General features: G+C 55.6%; 5 protein-coding genes across 5 annotated transcripts; 1 reads left to right on the plus strand and 4 right to left on the minus strand.

The window, feature by feature from the left end:
* Nucleotides 1–61: 61 nt before the first annotated feature.
* Nucleotides 62–1,583, minus strand: PUNSTDRAFT_106373 (ribonuclease III; the record flags this gene model as incomplete). The annotated part of the gene is made up of 3 exons (XM_007386571.1): nucleotides 62–481; nucleotides 549–781; nucleotides 852–1,583. 3 exons carry the CDS (start codon nucleotides 1,581–1,583, stop codon nucleotides 124–126), a joined length of 1,323 nt encoding a protein of 440 aa, XP_007386633.1. The 3' UTR covers nucleotides 62–123.
* Nucleotides 1,584–2,739: 1,156 nt separating this feature from the next.
* PUNSTDRAFT_145490 (NAD(P)-binding protein) lies at nucleotides 2,740–3,869 on the plus strand (the record flags this gene model as incomplete). The annotated part of the gene is made up of 6 exons (XM_007386572.1): nucleotides 2,740–2,794; nucleotides 2,858–3,079; nucleotides 3,133–3,197; nucleotides 3,257–3,473; nucleotides 3,533–3,574; nucleotides 3,636–3,869. The coding sequence occupies 6 exons, from the start codon at nucleotides 2,740–2,742 to the stop codon at nucleotides 3,788–3,790; spliced, it is 756 nt and encodes a 251-aa protein (XP_007386634.1). The 3' UTR covers nucleotides 3,791–3,869.
* Nucleotides 3,870–4,225: 356 nt separating this feature from the next.
* On the minus strand, nucleotides 4,226–6,354 carry PUNSTDRAFT_115494 (cytochrome P450; the record flags this gene model as incomplete). Its single annotated transcript, XM_007386573.1, has 11 exons — nucleotides 4,226–4,367; nucleotides 4,420–4,548; nucleotides 4,597–4,680; nucleotides 4,748–4,940; nucleotides 5,135–5,285; nucleotides 5,412–5,509; nucleotides 5,563–5,711; nucleotides 5,770–5,961; nucleotides 6,010–6,064; nucleotides 6,116–6,196; nucleotides 6,255–6,354. 11 exons carry the CDS (start codon nucleotides 6,352–6,354, stop codon nucleotides 4,226–4,228), a joined length of 1,374 nt encoding a protein of 457 aa, XP_007386635.1.
* A 1,079-nt stretch (nucleotides 6,355–7,433) lies between these two features.
* Nucleotides 7,434–11,650, minus strand: PUNSTDRAFT_145491 (uncharacterized protein). Its single transcript, XM_007386574.1, has 12 exons — nucleotides 11,425–11,650; nucleotides 11,322–11,360; nucleotides 11,197–11,263; nucleotides 10,992–11,143; nucleotides 10,859–10,930; nucleotides 10,743–10,804; nucleotides 9,940–10,693; nucleotides 9,217–9,886; nucleotides 8,812–9,157; nucleotides 8,681–8,754; nucleotides 8,573–8,629; nucleotides 7,434–8,525 (listed from the first exon to the last, which is right to left on the minus strand). The coding sequence occupies exons 1-12, from the start codon at nucleotides 11,518–11,520 to the stop codon at nucleotides 7,576–7,578; spliced, it is 3,339 nt and encodes a 1,112-aa protein (XP_007386636.1). The 5' UTR covers nucleotides 11,521–11,650; the 3' UTR covers nucleotides 7,434–7,575.
* Nucleotides 11,651–14,206: 2,556 nt separating this feature from the next.
* Nucleotides 14,207–14,972, minus strand: PUNSTDRAFT_136960 (uncharacterized protein; the record flags this gene model as incomplete). The annotated part of the gene is made up of 5 exons (XM_007386575.1): nucleotides 14,207–14,299; nucleotides 14,359–14,490; nucleotides 14,550–14,720; nucleotides 14,781–14,894; nucleotides 14,955–14,972. The coding sequence occupies 5 exons, from the start codon at nucleotides 14,970–14,972 to the stop codon at nucleotides 14,207–14,209; spliced, it is 528 nt and encodes a 175-aa protein (XP_007386637.1).
* Nucleotides 14,973–15,899: the final 927 nt, after the last annotated feature.

Consider the following 15,899-nt stretch of genomic DNA (forward strand, 5'->3'; position numbering starts at 1 on the left):
CCCAGCTGGTCGTGTGAATGGCCTTGCATTCACGATAGCTTATCGCATCGGCAGACCTGTGGTACGAAAGCAATCCATTAAGCAGGTTTACTACATATACTTGCGCGCCAGCGACGCCTTCTACTACGCTTCATCGACGTATCCTCCCTGCCCCCTCCTCTTCTCCCCGTTTCCTAGGACGATCGAGCTCCGGCCCGCGCTCGCGTACACCGTCTCCTGCTCGCCGAGCTCCGGCGGCGTGTACGCCGCGTCGGCCTCGAGCGCCGGGGGGAACGCAAGCAGGTCGACGTTCGCGGACGGGAGCGTCAGCTGGTGCGGGGGCGTGCGGGTAAGATAAAGCCGGAGAAGCGCGTCCTCGGCCGCGCGGAACTCGGCCATCTTGAGCGAGGAGCCGAAGCCCTCGCCGAGCTTGTCCGCGCCGGAGTAGACGCCGACGACGAAGACGGGCGATATGCTCAGTCGTCCGGTCTCTTTCAGCAGCCTGATGCGGAGCGCGAGGGTCAATCAGCGATCGAGTAGTGCCCGACAGGTTGGGAGAGGACGCTCACCGTGATACCGGTCGTTCTCGCCCAAACTTCTTCACGGTCTCGACGAGCGCCTTCTTCGGGTCCCGGAACTTGATCATGCTCCGGAGATCGACGTCGCGGCTGAGGAAGAACGCGTGCGCGAATTTGCGGGCGGTCGCGAGATCGCGATGAGTGAATACCAGGCCGACCAGCGCGCGGGGCACCGTGGCGAGCGCATCCGCGTGTAACAAAGCGGGTGTTAACGGCGTAGCCGCCTAGAGTCGATTGCAGGGTCGTCAGAAAACCCCATCGTAGATAACGAAGAAAAAGAGGGGGAGGGCGTACCGTCCGATGCCACCTCAACAATGGCGTCACGCCCATCTCCCGCGCCAACATCGAAGACGTTGTCGTGCCCACGTACGCGCTCACGGCCGCCTTCATCACGCGCGTCGGAAGGTGTGGATACGCCGAATGAACGTACTCCGCCGCGAACATCCCGAGCAGCGCGTTTCCCAGTGCGGCCAAATCCCCGTTCGTCGCGGGTTCCGGGAGCTTGAGCTTTTTCAGCGGGGCGACGGCCGAGGGGTGGGTGCACGCCTGCAGGACCGCCGCGAGGCCCTTCGGAGCAGAATCGATGGTACCCTCGACCGTCGTCGTCGTCGTCGTCGTAGACGTCTGCGGCTCTGCGAGGAAGCCAAGGCCTATACGGTGTGCGAACGCGGCCAACGCAGACTCGGGGGGAGGCTGCAGGCTGGCCCATTCGTCCACGTCGAAGAAGCCGCCGACCGTGCCCTGTTTTGGCGCGCGGCCGAGGGCTCGCCGCGGCGGGAACTCAGGCAGCGTCGAGGGGTGTATCGTCACCGGGTGAGGTCTTGGTAATGTCGCATGGGTCTCCGAGGGATGGTGGGGAACGGGTCGGGCGGCAAAGGTCGAGGACAGGCGTCTGGGTATTGGTGCGGTGGCAGCCGCTTGGCGCGCCGTCGCGGTGGAGGTGGACGCTGGCGGGGACGACGAGGACGATGACCTCGACGCGAGGCGGGTCGCCGCCGACGCTAGCCTTTTGTGCGTGCAGCTCATTCAGGAGGAGCAGAGAGTCGGCGAGCTGGCCCGGCACGCGACGCCGTTGCGAGTGCGGCGCTCAGGGCGCGACTTCAAGAATTTTGTGACGGCCGGCATTTGCCGACTTTACTCTGACCCTATCGCTCCTTCCTCCGCGGGCTCAGACGATTTGTATCCATCATCCTTACGCGCTTACAGTGTGAGGTTATATGTGCAGGACGGGGTAAAATCACGGTGACCCTCAACACTACCATCGTGTACTCCACATGAAGCTACACAAGTATCCGCCCTTTGAGGAAGCACCAGGCCGAGAATTAAACGCTCATAGCGAAGTGCTCGCGATTCAATTACGCATCGGAAGGGATCTGGAATGCTTATAACATAAGCTGCAGGTTCGTACAATTTCAGCGACAAGCGGAGTCACATCAAAAAGCCGTAATGTTCGAGAGGAATGACGATGTCTTCCGCGCGCCCTGCTGTTTTGAATGCGGCGAGGACGTTGATTCAAATCGCCTCGAAAGCCGTATCGCGGCCCGACTCGCATATACAGAACTTCGTCGATGTGCAGGAGATACTATCGAACACCACTACTTACTGGTCAGCCATGTACCCACTGAATGCGGAGTTTTCTTAACCCACCGTGCAACTATCTTCCGGGAGTCTGTACTGACGGACATGTACAGTACCCACTGATGTGGAGACCCACGTCCACCGCATACACAGGATGCGACTCGCGGCCTCGAAAGTCCGGTGCGCGACGGTCTCAAACAATTCGGGAAGACATGTCAAACTCCGTGGAGGCTAACAATAGGGCGACCATAGCTTCATGTCGCAACTCGAGTCGCAAGCGAACGGTACGCGTAACGTCATATTGCATACTACCTATACGATTTCGAAACCAGCTAACACAGACGGTTCATGGGTAGTAAGTACATGGCGGTGGCGTTTGCTAGCCCGAGGAGCATGTCTTGGCGAACGGATAGGATTCTATGACGCGAACACACTCGCGTAGGAGGGCACCGAAGCTGCCTCTTGGGTCAAATAGTCGGTCAAATCGTCCGGAGGAGCCCCACATTCGCTCACTGGCAACCACGAATATAAATGCTCTGAAGTCTGAAGCCAGTTCGCTACCACAAGATACAACCCCCTCTGCGTCCCAGTACTTCCTGCAAGCATGGATAGCACCACTCCAACTGTGTGGCTCGTCTCCGGTGCGAATCGAGGAATTGGTGCGTCAAGCCCTCTCGTCTTCCCTTTGTTACGCTTCCTGACCCCGGTGTCGCCGTGTCCAGGTTTGGGAATCGTCACAGTGCTTGCGGCGAAACCGGACACCGTCGTCTTTGTCGGCGCGCGCAACCCGTCCGCTGCCAAGGATCTGCACGCCCTGGCGGACAAATATCCCGGGAAGCTGCACGTCGTGAAGCTGGTCTCTGGAGATCGGCAGGGTAACGACGCAGCGGTGGAGGAAATCAAGCGGCTGGCGGGCAGGTTGGACGTAGTGGTTGCCAACGCTGGTAGGTGCCATCCCGATGTTGTTGCGAGTTGATGGCCTGAAGTACGCCAACAGGTGTCTTATCGTCGGTCAATAGGGTGTTGGACGAGTCTCCGGAAGCTGTCAGGGAGCACATGGAGGTTCGTACGGATCGCCGAAACTGGTTCTCTCCGTCCTCACCGCTAGATATGGTCCATAGGTCAATTTGATCGGCACGCTGGTGCTGTTCCAGGCAACCTATCCGCTGCTCCTTGCGAGCACCAAGTCACCTAAATTTATCCCCATCACCTCGTTTGGCGGAAGCATAGCTCTTTCCCCGCCGGTTCCTATGAAGCTCTTCTCCTACTGCGCGAGCAAGGCCGCCCTGAACTGGATGGCGCGCAAGTTGCACTCCGAGCACGAGAGAGACGGCCTCGGTGCGATTTTGCTCACCATAACGCTGCTGCCATTCCAACGTTGACGCATTGCGCACTAGTTGTGTTCCCGCTCAACCCCGGTGCGGTGGATACCGAGATGTGTACGTATCTTATGTCAGGCTTTACTCATAACATAGAGTGCTTATTGTGTGTGTTTGCCAGCTGTCACGGCGCGCCAGGGCGAAACGCTAGCTCACGTTGAGTTCGTCCCAGCAGAAGTCGTCGCTGGCCAAATCGTCAATACGATCGAAGAGGCCACGCGCGAGAGCGCCGGAGGCCAGTTCCTGGACTACGACGGAAAGCGTTTGGAGTGGTAGATTATGGAAGACGAGCTCATGGCACGGTCCAGAAATTATTGGCTAGACAGAATACTGCGATTGTTGTTATGGTAGTCCCAACCCCTCTTTCAATCGTATCTGCTCATCAATTCGGTGGGTAATTACATGTCGGAAATTATTGTATTTGAATGCCTTGGATGCGTGTCTTTTGGAGCACGTATTCCTTCCATGACACAGCACTAGGAGCATGTTCCGCTGAGGACGAGCTGGTCGTGCTCATGGTATCGTCGTCGAATGGCAAGTATACAGTCGGATGTAACCATGTCTAGGCTCGTGTTTCTAGCGTGCCTCTACCAATGAGGCAAGAATCAACTGTTTGTACTGAGTCGACCGCGGCTTAATCACGCATTTGAACGGTTCCGGTACCCTTTGTTACATCAGCCCGAAAGCATGCTCCGAATAAGCAAAATTGACTCACACAATGAAGGCGCTAGTATATCGTTCAAGAGATACACCGACATCTTCCTTGCGTCGAGATATCTTGAAGGTAGCGAGTATTGATGCCATCATGATCCAAATCGAATCAGAAGCCATATGCCGCCCGGCACAGATACGACTTGCTCGGTACATCAGGTTAAGGCCACTGGTGTGTACAGCAATGCACTCACCGGCCGAAGCCGAATGCATAATCAGGATCTCGTACGGAAGGATCGAGCTGCCCGGATGCGCCAAGGAATCGCGCAGGATTGAAAGAATCCGGATCGTCAGGATAATCCTTTGTGTCCCGAGACATTGCCCTGCGTATATTCTTGTAAAGATCTCTCGCGCGTGGGATAGGTACCTACCAAACGTTTGGCAATACCATGCTACCCTTGGGGATCAAGTAGTCGCCGTAGACGTCGTCTTGTGTAGTCCTACGCGCGACGCCTCTGCGATGCGGAGAACATCATCGTTCATCCATTATACAGTGCATTTTAGAGAGATATCAAGACTTACAATGGAAGGACGGGATGCCATCGTTGGACCTCTTTTACCAATGCCATTGTATACGGGAGGGAGAGCATGTCATGGAAGTCCGGTAATCTTTCGCCTTGTAGCACGGAGTCGAGTTCCTTGTGCGCAAGCTCCTGCGCGTCAGGATATATGACCATGGCCAAGAAGAATGTCTTCAAAACTGCGATTATGGAGCCTCAGCGATCACGTCACAAGAAGGCCGCAGTAGTGACTGACCTGTGACTGTCTATTCGGGGGCACATAAGTTACCGACAATCACGATTTTAGTCCACGTACCGTATCCGATCCGCCTGAGGGAATGCTCAATATGAAGATATATATGGTTAGAGCGCCTCGAACTTACCTGAGAACATAGCACCAGTCACGCACTGCATGAGTTAACATTGTTGGTACATATGGTTATGAAGCGCGTACTGTCCCTCACCTTCATCAAGTACTCGTCGTATTCTGGAACGTCTGTAACATCCACGTTGGAGAGCATCGTTTGAGCAACCGAAGATGTTGCCGATCCCTCCAGCATCTACATAGGACAGTGTTTCAGACCCATGTCATGGAGATGAGAGCGGATCATTGCTGACCTTACGCTTCACGGCCTGCAAAGTACTCAGTTCATCACGAGTGCGGCGTATGGCAACCGACGACTCACCTCGTACGGTAGCGTGTACATATCTGTATTGAGCTGTCTCCACTCCATAGCGAGACGCTTGAATCCAGCGCCAGGAACCCAGGCAGGAACCCATTTCACTGCAGTTTGTTATCAATGTTCAGTCAGGAAGCTCAACGACGCGGGTCCGTACGAAAGGGAAGCAGGTCAACCAAGAACCGCCCTGGCGTTGCTGCGGCAATAGCGGAATCGTTCCCCTCTTCCGCAAGTCGGAGCCAAGGATCGTCCGCGCCCGTGACTTTGATGCCGTATGCCACCTCCAGGATCATTTCTCCAGGCACTCTGGAGTCGGCCATGGTCAAACCCAGGAAGTGGAGTATTAGTACTGGAGAGTGCTTACGTCCGCACATGGTCCAAGAACTTCTCTGGTTGGGACAACAACTTGTTAAGTAGGTTATTTGTGTGACGAATAGTCGTTGGGCGCAACATTTTCGCCTCTTGAGGACCGAGGTATCGGTGGAACATTCTCCGTATATTTCTCCAATGATCTCCGTATGACATAAAGCCGATGTTCCAATTTGCGAGGCCCACCCTGGATGCACGATCAGATGCTTGATATCCGAGGCGTATGATCGCTTACAGCTCGCACAACATAGGGAGATACGGCCTATCAGAGTATACAGTCGATCGCTTATCTGCGAAAATCCCCGTGAGGTTATCGTATGACACGAAGAAGAGATGTTTACCGAATAGATCAACAGCTACGTCAATGGAGTTCACCACAATGATTCGAGCTCCTGGGGCGGTGAGATGTATGATGTCACTGCCTATGCTGCCCGTCAGCAACGCATCTTTTCGGCAATCCATCAACTCGAGCAGGCGTACCGTATTGTTTGCCCCACTCCATGAATGTCAGCCAAGGGTTGATCGCTGGTATATGTAGCGCGTTGCCTAAGAGCGGAAATCCACGTGGGCCTGGCGGCATTGAGGATCCGTGATGGCGTCGCCAGTAGAGCGTGTAGCTTAGATATGCTACGGAGGCAGCGGCCACTGCAGAAAGGGCAGAGAACGACATGGCTTTCGCGAAAAGCGCTCAAGACTAGGGTCGACAGAGCCGTGCGGGGGTAGGGTAATAACATGCAGTCGGCACTCAAGCTGGGTTTTATACAGCACGCGGCGTTCGACGCCTACTATGCCTGCCTGCGCAATATGGGCAAGCGCTGTGATGTTAGGCTGAGTCGCCTGAAACTCAAACGCTGTGTCCTACTGACGCATTAGCACGACGGTCAGAACCGGGGTTGATGGACGAACGGGTTTCCGCTATCGGTGCATAGGACTTTCGCCCGTCGTGGGGGCACATTCCGATCTCACCGGCGTGAAGGCCCGCATGGCTGTACGGCCGGAAGATGTGAAAAAAAGGGCCGGGGGAAACAGATGGGGGCACCTGGAGCCTTGTCAATAGTTGCAAAACCAAAACTGCTTGAAGTCATCATTTCGAGAGTTGTTACGCGATGCAAGTACGTCCTTTCCTTCAGTCGGCGGTTCTTCTTAGACGTACCTTGATCGATGTAGGCTCCATCTCGACGACGCAGGAAGTGTTCAGTCGTGCTCTCTTATCAATTGTGCCTGGCATACGGCCTTCTTGCCCGATCCTACGGAGAATACCGTCGTCCGATGCAAGGTTAAACTCTCGTCCGTCCTGGCGGTCCGGGTTTTTCGGGCAGCCATCCCCCTGCATGCTGCTCTAAGACATCCAGAGTAAAAGAGAGTTTCATCGATCCGGTTGTGCCAGGCTTGATTGGCTGAAATTTCATCCGTCCCCCGCCTTACTAGCCTCCCTGTGCGAGGATCGGAAGACCGGCGAACAGGGTGAATTTGTGATGACAACGTTCGCTGCGTTAGCGAGGCCCATAACTCGCGATGAGGGAAAGCAGACAAGCTCGTGTTGGAGAAGCTGCGTGGGCATGTTCTAGAGGGTGGCTCAGTATGCGTAAATGTAGAAAGTAGGACGTGCGTACCATCTATCAACCACAACCGATACATTCACTCCTGGCAGGGGGCATGAGCAAGAGGCGACAGTGAAGCAGTGCATAGCAAACATAGATAAACATAGCTCGGTAACATATTCCACACCAGGCGGCACATAGCTGAGCATCCGAACGTCCATCTCCTTCGGTATTCCACACAGATCATAGTACCAGATCACCTATTTCCCCACTAACTCATCCTCGGCGTCGCTCGCAACCGTTCTCCTCGAGAACGCGCCGGTGCGGCTAAGCCTCTTCACAGCGGTATCGCCCTTCTGGTTCGGCGGCGGGCTCCTCGAGAGCCTCTTCGCGCTCTGTGGCGTGGCCGGTGCGGGTGGGCTCCCCGGACCGCTCATCGACTGTCGGTTGAGGTTAGCGACGATGTTGCTGACGCCCGGTCCTCTCGGGCCCCTTGCTCCACGCGGGCCACGTAAGCGAGAGGAGTCAGTCGAGGTGTGGCGCGAAAGCGATGCACCGTCCACGGGGTTCGGGCTGACCGGCGTGCTCGTACGCGGCGACGGACTGCGCGACTTGGCTGCCGCCGCTATCCCAGCGGAGGTAGGCGTGGATGGTTTTGTTGGCGACGTGGCCGGAGGTGAGGCAGGCGTAGCATCCACCACGGCCGCGGAGGGTTCACTCTCAGGCAGTATCTCGGGCGGCGGCTCCTTGAAGTTCGGACGCGGAGGAAGGTCGTCATCCTCAGGCGGAGGCTCCTTGAAATGGGGTCTCGGGGGTGGGGCATCGCGATCCAAGGGGGCGAGAGCAGGGGCAGGCGATGGTGCAGGTGCAGCAGCAGGCGCAGGGGCCCCGGCCACAGGCCTAACGGTTGCTTCCGCCATCTCCGTTGGGGCCGGAATAGCAGGATCCGCAGGGGTGTTGACAACCTCGGGAATGACAGGCGGTCGGACCGGCTCCGGTGCAACCACAGGCGGAAGTTTCTTGCCCGTCTCTACGGCGGCAAGCTGCTCGCGCACGTCGCTGCCGACGGACAACCGGCTCCGGTGCATGCGCATGTCGATCGGAGCAGTACGCTTCCGAATAGGCACCTTGCGCTCGGATTCGCGCTTCTTCTTGGTGATAGTGGGCGGCAGGAGTTGGTCGTAGTACTTGAGTAGATCCATGAAGAATTCTGACCAAAAGTTAGCCAAGCCAGGGATATGGGGTGACAGTACGTACGTGTCGGGTGCCGGTCCTGAATCGAAATTGAAGTCTCTTGGCGAGGTCGGCAGATCGCTGCGGCGTCTAGTCAGACATCTGATCTCACATCGCGTGAGGCATACGTACTCCTGCCCAGTGTCAACGCGAGCTTCGTGATGTAGACCTCGTTTGACTCTTCCGCAGTAGTGGAATCAATCAAGCTATGGGAATAAGATGAGAATCATGAACAACGACGCAAAGACACGAATCAGACTGACCTCTTCAAATGGCTGAGGATAGCATCGAGCACGTAAAGGTGCACTTTCGGTAACCTCATTAAGGCGTTATGCAAGTTCTCGAGCTTCTTCTCCGTCGATTCGCCCTCTGCCTTTGCGGATCCCACAGGCGGGTATATCTTCCTAATCTCGTCCCAGCCCTCGTATAGCGCCAGAGGTGGGTCGAGCTCGAGAGCCCAGAGCTTGATGGCACTCGCCAGCACCGGTGGGTCGTATTTTGCCAACACGCCCGCTGGGATAGGCTGGTCAATCGGAACGCCGTTCAGGCTCTCGCGCAAATGGTGCACGGCGGCCAGAGGCACTTCGTAGATCCAAGTCTTGCGCTTCTCTGCAATGTCGCGCATCAGCACAAGTGCTCAAAGAAATGGTATCCAAGGCCGCACTCACCGGCATCGTTGGGTGCATTTGCATAGCCCTCGCTCACGGCCTTCAGCAGCGCGCTCAACACCGGCGGCACGAGCTCCTTCTTCTCCTCCCCGTTCATGATCGCGCTCCATCCGCCCTCCGCCCACTTGCGTAGGTCGATGCCGAACACCACGTCCGCCTCGTCATGCACCACGCTCTCGTATACCTGCGGCGTCGGCCGGAACGGACCCGTTCTGTAGCGCTCGATCAGCGCCGTCAAGTCCGACTCGGGCTGGTAGCTCGCGATCAGCGTCGCGCTCGTCTCGAGCGAGCCCTCGATCCCCTTCGGCAGGTTCGCGAGCGTGCCCTGGTACTGCAGCAACACTGTCTTGACCGCACGGAGGCGGTCGGTCTCCCAGCGTTGCAAGCGCTTGAGCGTCTCCTCAATGCGCTCCTCAAGCCCGAGCCGCTGTCGGTCGAGCTTGCGCACGGCGACGCGGTACTGCCGATCGGCAGCCTCGGCGTCGTGGCGTAGGCGGACGTAGGGGGGCTCCTGAGTTCCATTCGTGTTGGCCTGCATGGCCCGGCTGACGAGGTTAACAAACGTGCCAGAGCGCTTGACGAAGGAGTCCGCAATAGGGGCGAGGGTGTTCTTCGTGGGCGAGGCGAGGTTGTCTGGCTTGTGTGCGCGGGTCTTGTCGAGCTCGAAGGCCTGCAAGGAGCGGAAGTAAGCGCATGAAACGCACATATAAGAAGGACACACACCTTGGGCCGGAACTGGTAGAACGCGTCGTCCGCATTCTCGAACATGTTTCCAAACTCGCCGACGCGCCTCAGCAGACCCTCGCGCTCCGCAAGATCCTTCGCCGCGTCCTCCGCACGATCCAAGCTTCCACCAAAGGCCTCCACGTTCTCGTTCAACCATGTGACGAACTCCTCGCCCGAGAAGCAGTCCTTGTATTCGCCGATGAGCGGGAAGCGCACAGGGCGCAGCGGGAGCTCGGCGGCGGCGCGCGTGAGAAGCGCAGAGATGGCTGCGGGCGGGAGGGAGATGCCCGCCACAAGGATGGGCGACGGAGGCAGGGGCGGCATGGGCGAGCCCGGCGGCGGTGGGCGAATGCTCAGCTTCTGCGGCGGAAGCGGAGGCGACAACGGCGGCGGCGAGCCTGTCTCCTCCGGTGCCGGGGGTATTTCGTGCTCCTCGTTGGTCGCTTTGCCTTTCCCCTTGTCGACCTTCGAAAGGAGCGGCTTCTTGTCGTCGTCGGAAGCCTTCATCTCTGGCGTCATCTCGAGCTTGTCGATCTCCTTATCCTTGGCGCTGTCACCGTCTTCGCGCGCAGCGAGGTTGGCGGCGGTCTTGCGCTGGATGTCTTTCAGTCGGTTGGCGATACGCTCGGAGACGCTCGGCGTGCGGTTCGGCGGCGCCCGAGGGGTACGGTTCGGCGCGCCGGTCGCGCTCAATCGGGGAGAGGTAGTGTAATTATCGGTAGCACCGTTCGCACCAGGCGCAAAGCGCGCACTGGATGGTTTGGTCAGTTTGAGATGGACGTATAAGAGCATATACGCACTCGTCTTCGGCCTCGTCCGCTTTGCGAGTCTTGTTCAAATACTGGTGCTTCAGCTTTGCAACCTTGACATTACTGGTCAGGCCAAGGGGACGGGTGATTTCGTGACGCGGTCTTACCTCGCTTTGAGCGTGCTCATAGGACCGCAGGTGTCCCTCTAGCATATCCTCACGACTCTCATCCACGCGATCCTATAGCGCCAGAGGTTCTGATCAGAATACACGACTTAGAGTGTGATGGGGCGAAACCGACCTGGAATCCACGGGCCCACACCTCGAACGGTTCCGCCACCAGCGACTGCAGCTCCTTCGCAATGGCGTTATGAACTTCACCCTGTCTGGCGCTTTCTGCCTGGAGGCCCTGAAACGCCATAAAGAGCGAAGCGCCATCATCAGCGCCGAAACCTGACACATGGCTATTAGTTCTGTACGTGTGTGTTAGGGACAATGTTACGAACCTTGAGGGCTGATGGCTGGGGTCTTAGTTAACGACGCAGCGATGCTTGCTTCGGCGGCTGCTCGAGCCTGACGCATACATTGATCAGTCTTCATAGTAAAAACGCATCCGAAGGGACGCGCTCACCCGTATGAACGTGACAATCTCAGCATTCTCCGCTATGCCCTGTCAACGCCGACCATCCGCAGTCAGCTCCGGACCCCGCCACGAGCGCGTATTTCATGCGTACCTGTTCTAACTTCCCGTACAACACTTCCAGACCCTTCCTGTAGTCCTGGCTCCAGAACGAGTTCGTAAACGACAGCGGTAGGCTCAAGACCGCCATAGTCGGGCGTCAAGTTACGTTCTCGTGCGATGCGTTGGTGAAACAGCAGGCAAAGGTCTGTTCCCTGGTCGTGCGTGTGCTGGCAGGCAGTCCGTGTACGTTCCAATGCGGTCTCGGTAGACCGTAGTGCGGTGCAGGTGCAGTGTTGCAGGCCCTCTCGCTACGCGTCGGCTGCTTCGGTGAGGGTGAGGGTGGCGTGGGTGAATCTTACACGCTATAATCCTCGCTCAGCGTACGCTCGGTATCAGGACTTGCCATATGCTGCTATCTCATCACTAGATAACGCGATGAATGCCTCGCAGGAAGAACACTCCATGAGTCTAGCCGATGCACTATTGTCTGCGGCAGAAGCACGAAAGCGCTTGTCTACAGTATGAGAGTCTGTGTACAGGATCCGACCGTCACGGCCAGGAAGCCAAATCCATCGTAACACGATGAAGAGATATCATAACGGCGATTTATGAGATGCCCTCGACTGTGTGTCTCTGTTCTTCTCTGTTCAAACGCACTTAATCGATTTCCGATGTGTTGCACGGTAAGATGACGAGAGAATAGGCCATGAAATGAACAATGCAATGGTGTTTCGCCGTCATGTCGCGTAATAGATTGGCTATGGAGCCTACACGCACCGGCGGGCACGTATACACGTTGCAAACTGAGCGCTTAACCAAAAGCTGTCGTATGCTTCTCCCGCTTGTCCCATGATAACATCTGCTCTTGTCGTAGAGTTCCATGGACGGCCACTACAACAGCCTCTTTCGTTCAGTTCACGAACAACGTTTGATTTCCCGTGCACGCACGATGAAACCTGCAGGCAAGATGTCCTGCTCAAATACTGCAGTGCGCCTTTTCGAAGAGCCATCATATCTCCCTCCGCACTCCCTCACTAACAGATCTCACTCGCGATGACTTCTCGGCGAGAGCGGTCCAACTCAACTAGGTCTATTCCCGGACCAGTGCGCAACATGAATCCGAAAGACGAGTCGATTCCAACTCGTGTAATTATTTCAGCCTGAAGAATTCACGCACATACATGCATTGTTGACGAAACGCCTAGCTCATCAACGAAGATTCTGAACAGTTCGGGTGGAAAACATTCCGAGAAGATTTTATGTGGGAGGACCGCGTTGAGATGGAGAAAAGAAAGAACGAGCTCAACGACATGTTGATCTTCGTGAGTTTATTCTGTACGTCACCATGAACTCAGACTCAGACACTGCGAGGCTGGCCTGTTTTCCGCCGTAATCATCGACACGTATCGTAATGGGAAGCAAGATCCCAATGATATCATGATCTTTCTTTTGGCTCAGATATCGCAACAGCTGAACAGCTTCTCTATTGGTGCTCAATTCGCCGATTCTACAGTACATTCCGTGTTCACTGCCCAAGAAGATCCCAGAACCGCCTCGTGGATGTACTCTGGTATATCAGTCTCATGTTGAGCCTGCTCAGCGCACTTCTGGCCACTCTGGCCCAGCAATGGATTCACAAGTACCTGAGAGATCCCTTCACCAGTGCTGCGGACTCCGTCGTCTACCACCAAGCCAAACACTTGGGGCTCGTCAAATGGCGGTTTCATTGGCTTGTCTCCGCCGTCACAATGTTGATCCAGATATCCGTACTCCTTTTCCTCATTGGTTTACTCCTTGTGCGTTGGCACTTTGACGACGTTCTCGCGGCTGGCTTAGCCACATTCATTGGGATGGCCCTAGCCTTTGGTGCATTCATCACAATCTCGCCGATCTTCTCAAGCACATCTCCTTACACCTCTACTCCGACGGATGTCATGCGAACATCCCTCCTGTTTTTCTTCGGCATCATTGAGGTCCTCAAGGATTTAACAGCAATTGTGGTTTCCCAAATCTTTCGATTACGCCGAGATGAAATATCTCTCCTCCGTCGGAATTTCCGTTTTTACCTTCGCCATGCATATAGAGTATTCGAATGGGCCCATTCTGGCGCCCAACAACGTGATCGGCTAGTATGCCGGCAATACAGCCTTGCGGAGCTCAAGCCTTCGCGTGATTCGGTGTTCGCTTGGATTCATGACACAATCGCACAACACCGGGCCCGCGAATGCTACAATGACCTCTGGAAAGAGGACGGGGAACAGCGGAGATATCGCCTTCATGTCGCTAAACAAGCCGCTAAGACATACAGTATCTCTGTTCGCATATTGCGAGTATACATCAGATGGGGCACCTTCCAACTCACTTCTGACCCCTTTCTGCACCATATCTTTGGAGAGGATAGCCCTGGTGATCTTCCTAAGATCCTCAATAACCTTGTCCACTCTCATGATGCGAAATATTACTGCGTCTGGCATGACTTCGACGCTACGGATATTCTGTGGACCATCGCATTTCTGCTATGCGACTGGGCTCGTAAAGATGACATATCCACGCTCACAGCACACCACGACGGCGTGTTGGGTATGTTGACCCACCGACTGGTTTATTCGTACGTCCGTCATGTTCCATCAGGAAAAAGCGGACTATCGAAAGAGTCGCTTATTGGGTACCGAAACCCTCTAAAGCCACTAAATGAGCACGTTTTAGTACGTTTTAGGAGGCTTTTAGCAAATCCGGTTTTTCCTGATGTCAATGATCGGGGGGAGACACGTTCAGCCTCAAACTATCGTACAACACATGTCCATGTGAACAGTACAACCACACGAAATTATCCTTCACGGTGCTTCGTTATTCTTCAAGGAAACTTCGACAGTGCTGACTTGCAGCCCGCTGGGCCCAGGCTGATCGGGAAGGAACTTGGCAGTAGCCTATGGAACAGCCGTCATTCGACGTAAGAAACGACACACCAACGTTTGATACCACTCACCTCAACAGCAAGCAGCTTATCACCAAAGAAGAAGCTGCAGTTGGCGCTCGAACCGATCTGAGCAGCGGTGTTGAACGCATCGAGCGTCAACGGCGTAAACGACGCGCACGCGCTGTGACCCAGGAACGCAAGCTGCAGAATGTATGGACGTTAGCGCGTAAAGTTCATCTACAGAACATTGATAGTCTAACCTTGACCACGGAGCGGTCAAACCACTGCATCACGTAGACGGCGAGGACTGTGTCAGGCGTTTCGGCGAGGCGGTAGAGAAAGAGGGCCTTGACACCGTAGAACTGTACGGCTCCATCGTTTGCATAAGCCGTGTTCAGGAGCACGCTGCGCGTCGTGACAGCAGGGCCGGACTACGTCGAAGAAAACGCTTTCAGCATCATGGTAGCGAGAGGCAGTCAACGCGAGCTTACCCCTTGGATCTTGGCAGTGGGATCACGGAGAGTTCCCAAGGTGATGATGTTGCTTTGGCTGTCGACAGGCGTCAGGCCGTAGCTTGACGAGTTGTTAAGCAGCACTTGGAAGACCTGAGGATAAAATCTGATCAGTTCACGGCCAGCGGCGAGCATATTTGAAGCAGGACGAACTCCGTTGTTCGCAGGCATGGCGAGTCCGTTGTAAGCTGATGTGGAGTCAGCTTGACCTGCAGAACGGGGAAGGTACGACTGCCTTTATATGTTCTGGAGGAAACACGCGGCCTGCACGTAGATAGCTTTGGCGCCCGCCAAACAGGTATCAACCTCGGTGCATGAATGTCAGCGACGATCGACCCAGAGAAAAGTTGACCAGAAGCTTACTAGGTTACTTTGCCCCAAGACACGATGCACAGTTATGGTCGTATTGTGCCGAGCCGTGAGCACCGTAACCTTGGTCGAGGTGTCATACCACGGGTCGCACGAGCGCTGATAATGGAAGGACCCGAGAATGTGCAACCCCTTTCATGCACCCTGCTTTCACGGAAATACGATTTCACATTCGCCTTGTGATTGTCCGTTCATCAATGGACATGCCTACACCAGATGGATGGGAAACACGGAGGCAAGTGGCGGTCCATGCGCCCGTTAGAAGCCAAAACAAGAGACCAGAATAGTTGCCGTGCGCAGGGCACCTCGACTCAACCCTACAGGCCAAAGTCAATGTTCGAGTCGATATTATGTGCAATGTGAATATCCCCATCGGATCAAGTCCAGGGACAGATCAATGCGGGAGAACCAGCGGGCGTCATAATCTTCGAGTAGAGTTAGGCTTTGACGTCGAGCTGAATAGATGCCCCCTGAGAGAAGTGATGCACGACGGATGGAGATAGAGCAGCGCCGATGTGAGCTAGAGCGGCACGAGTCATGGCTTCAAGCGTCCATCCAGTCATGAGGTCAATGTCCAGCATAGGATGTATATCTGAATTAGCTGATACAAAGAGGCCCCGACGACTTCCCGGGGCTCCAGGGGTTCGCTGCCTCCGAAGCCGAGTACCGTTCCGCGGGTACGCCATTTGAGCTTGGTAGGGTATAGTATAGAGCAACAGATCCGGGTAT

Source organism: Punctularia strigosozonata (genome assembly GCF_000264995.1).
Source record: "Punctularia strigosozonata HHB-11173 SS5 unplaced genomic scaffold PUNSTscaffold_11, whole genome shotgun sequence".
Classification (NCBI taxonomy): domain Eukaryota; kingdom Fungi; phylum Basidiomycota; class Agaricomycetes; order Corticiales; family Punctulariaceae; genus Punctularia; species Punctularia strigosozonata.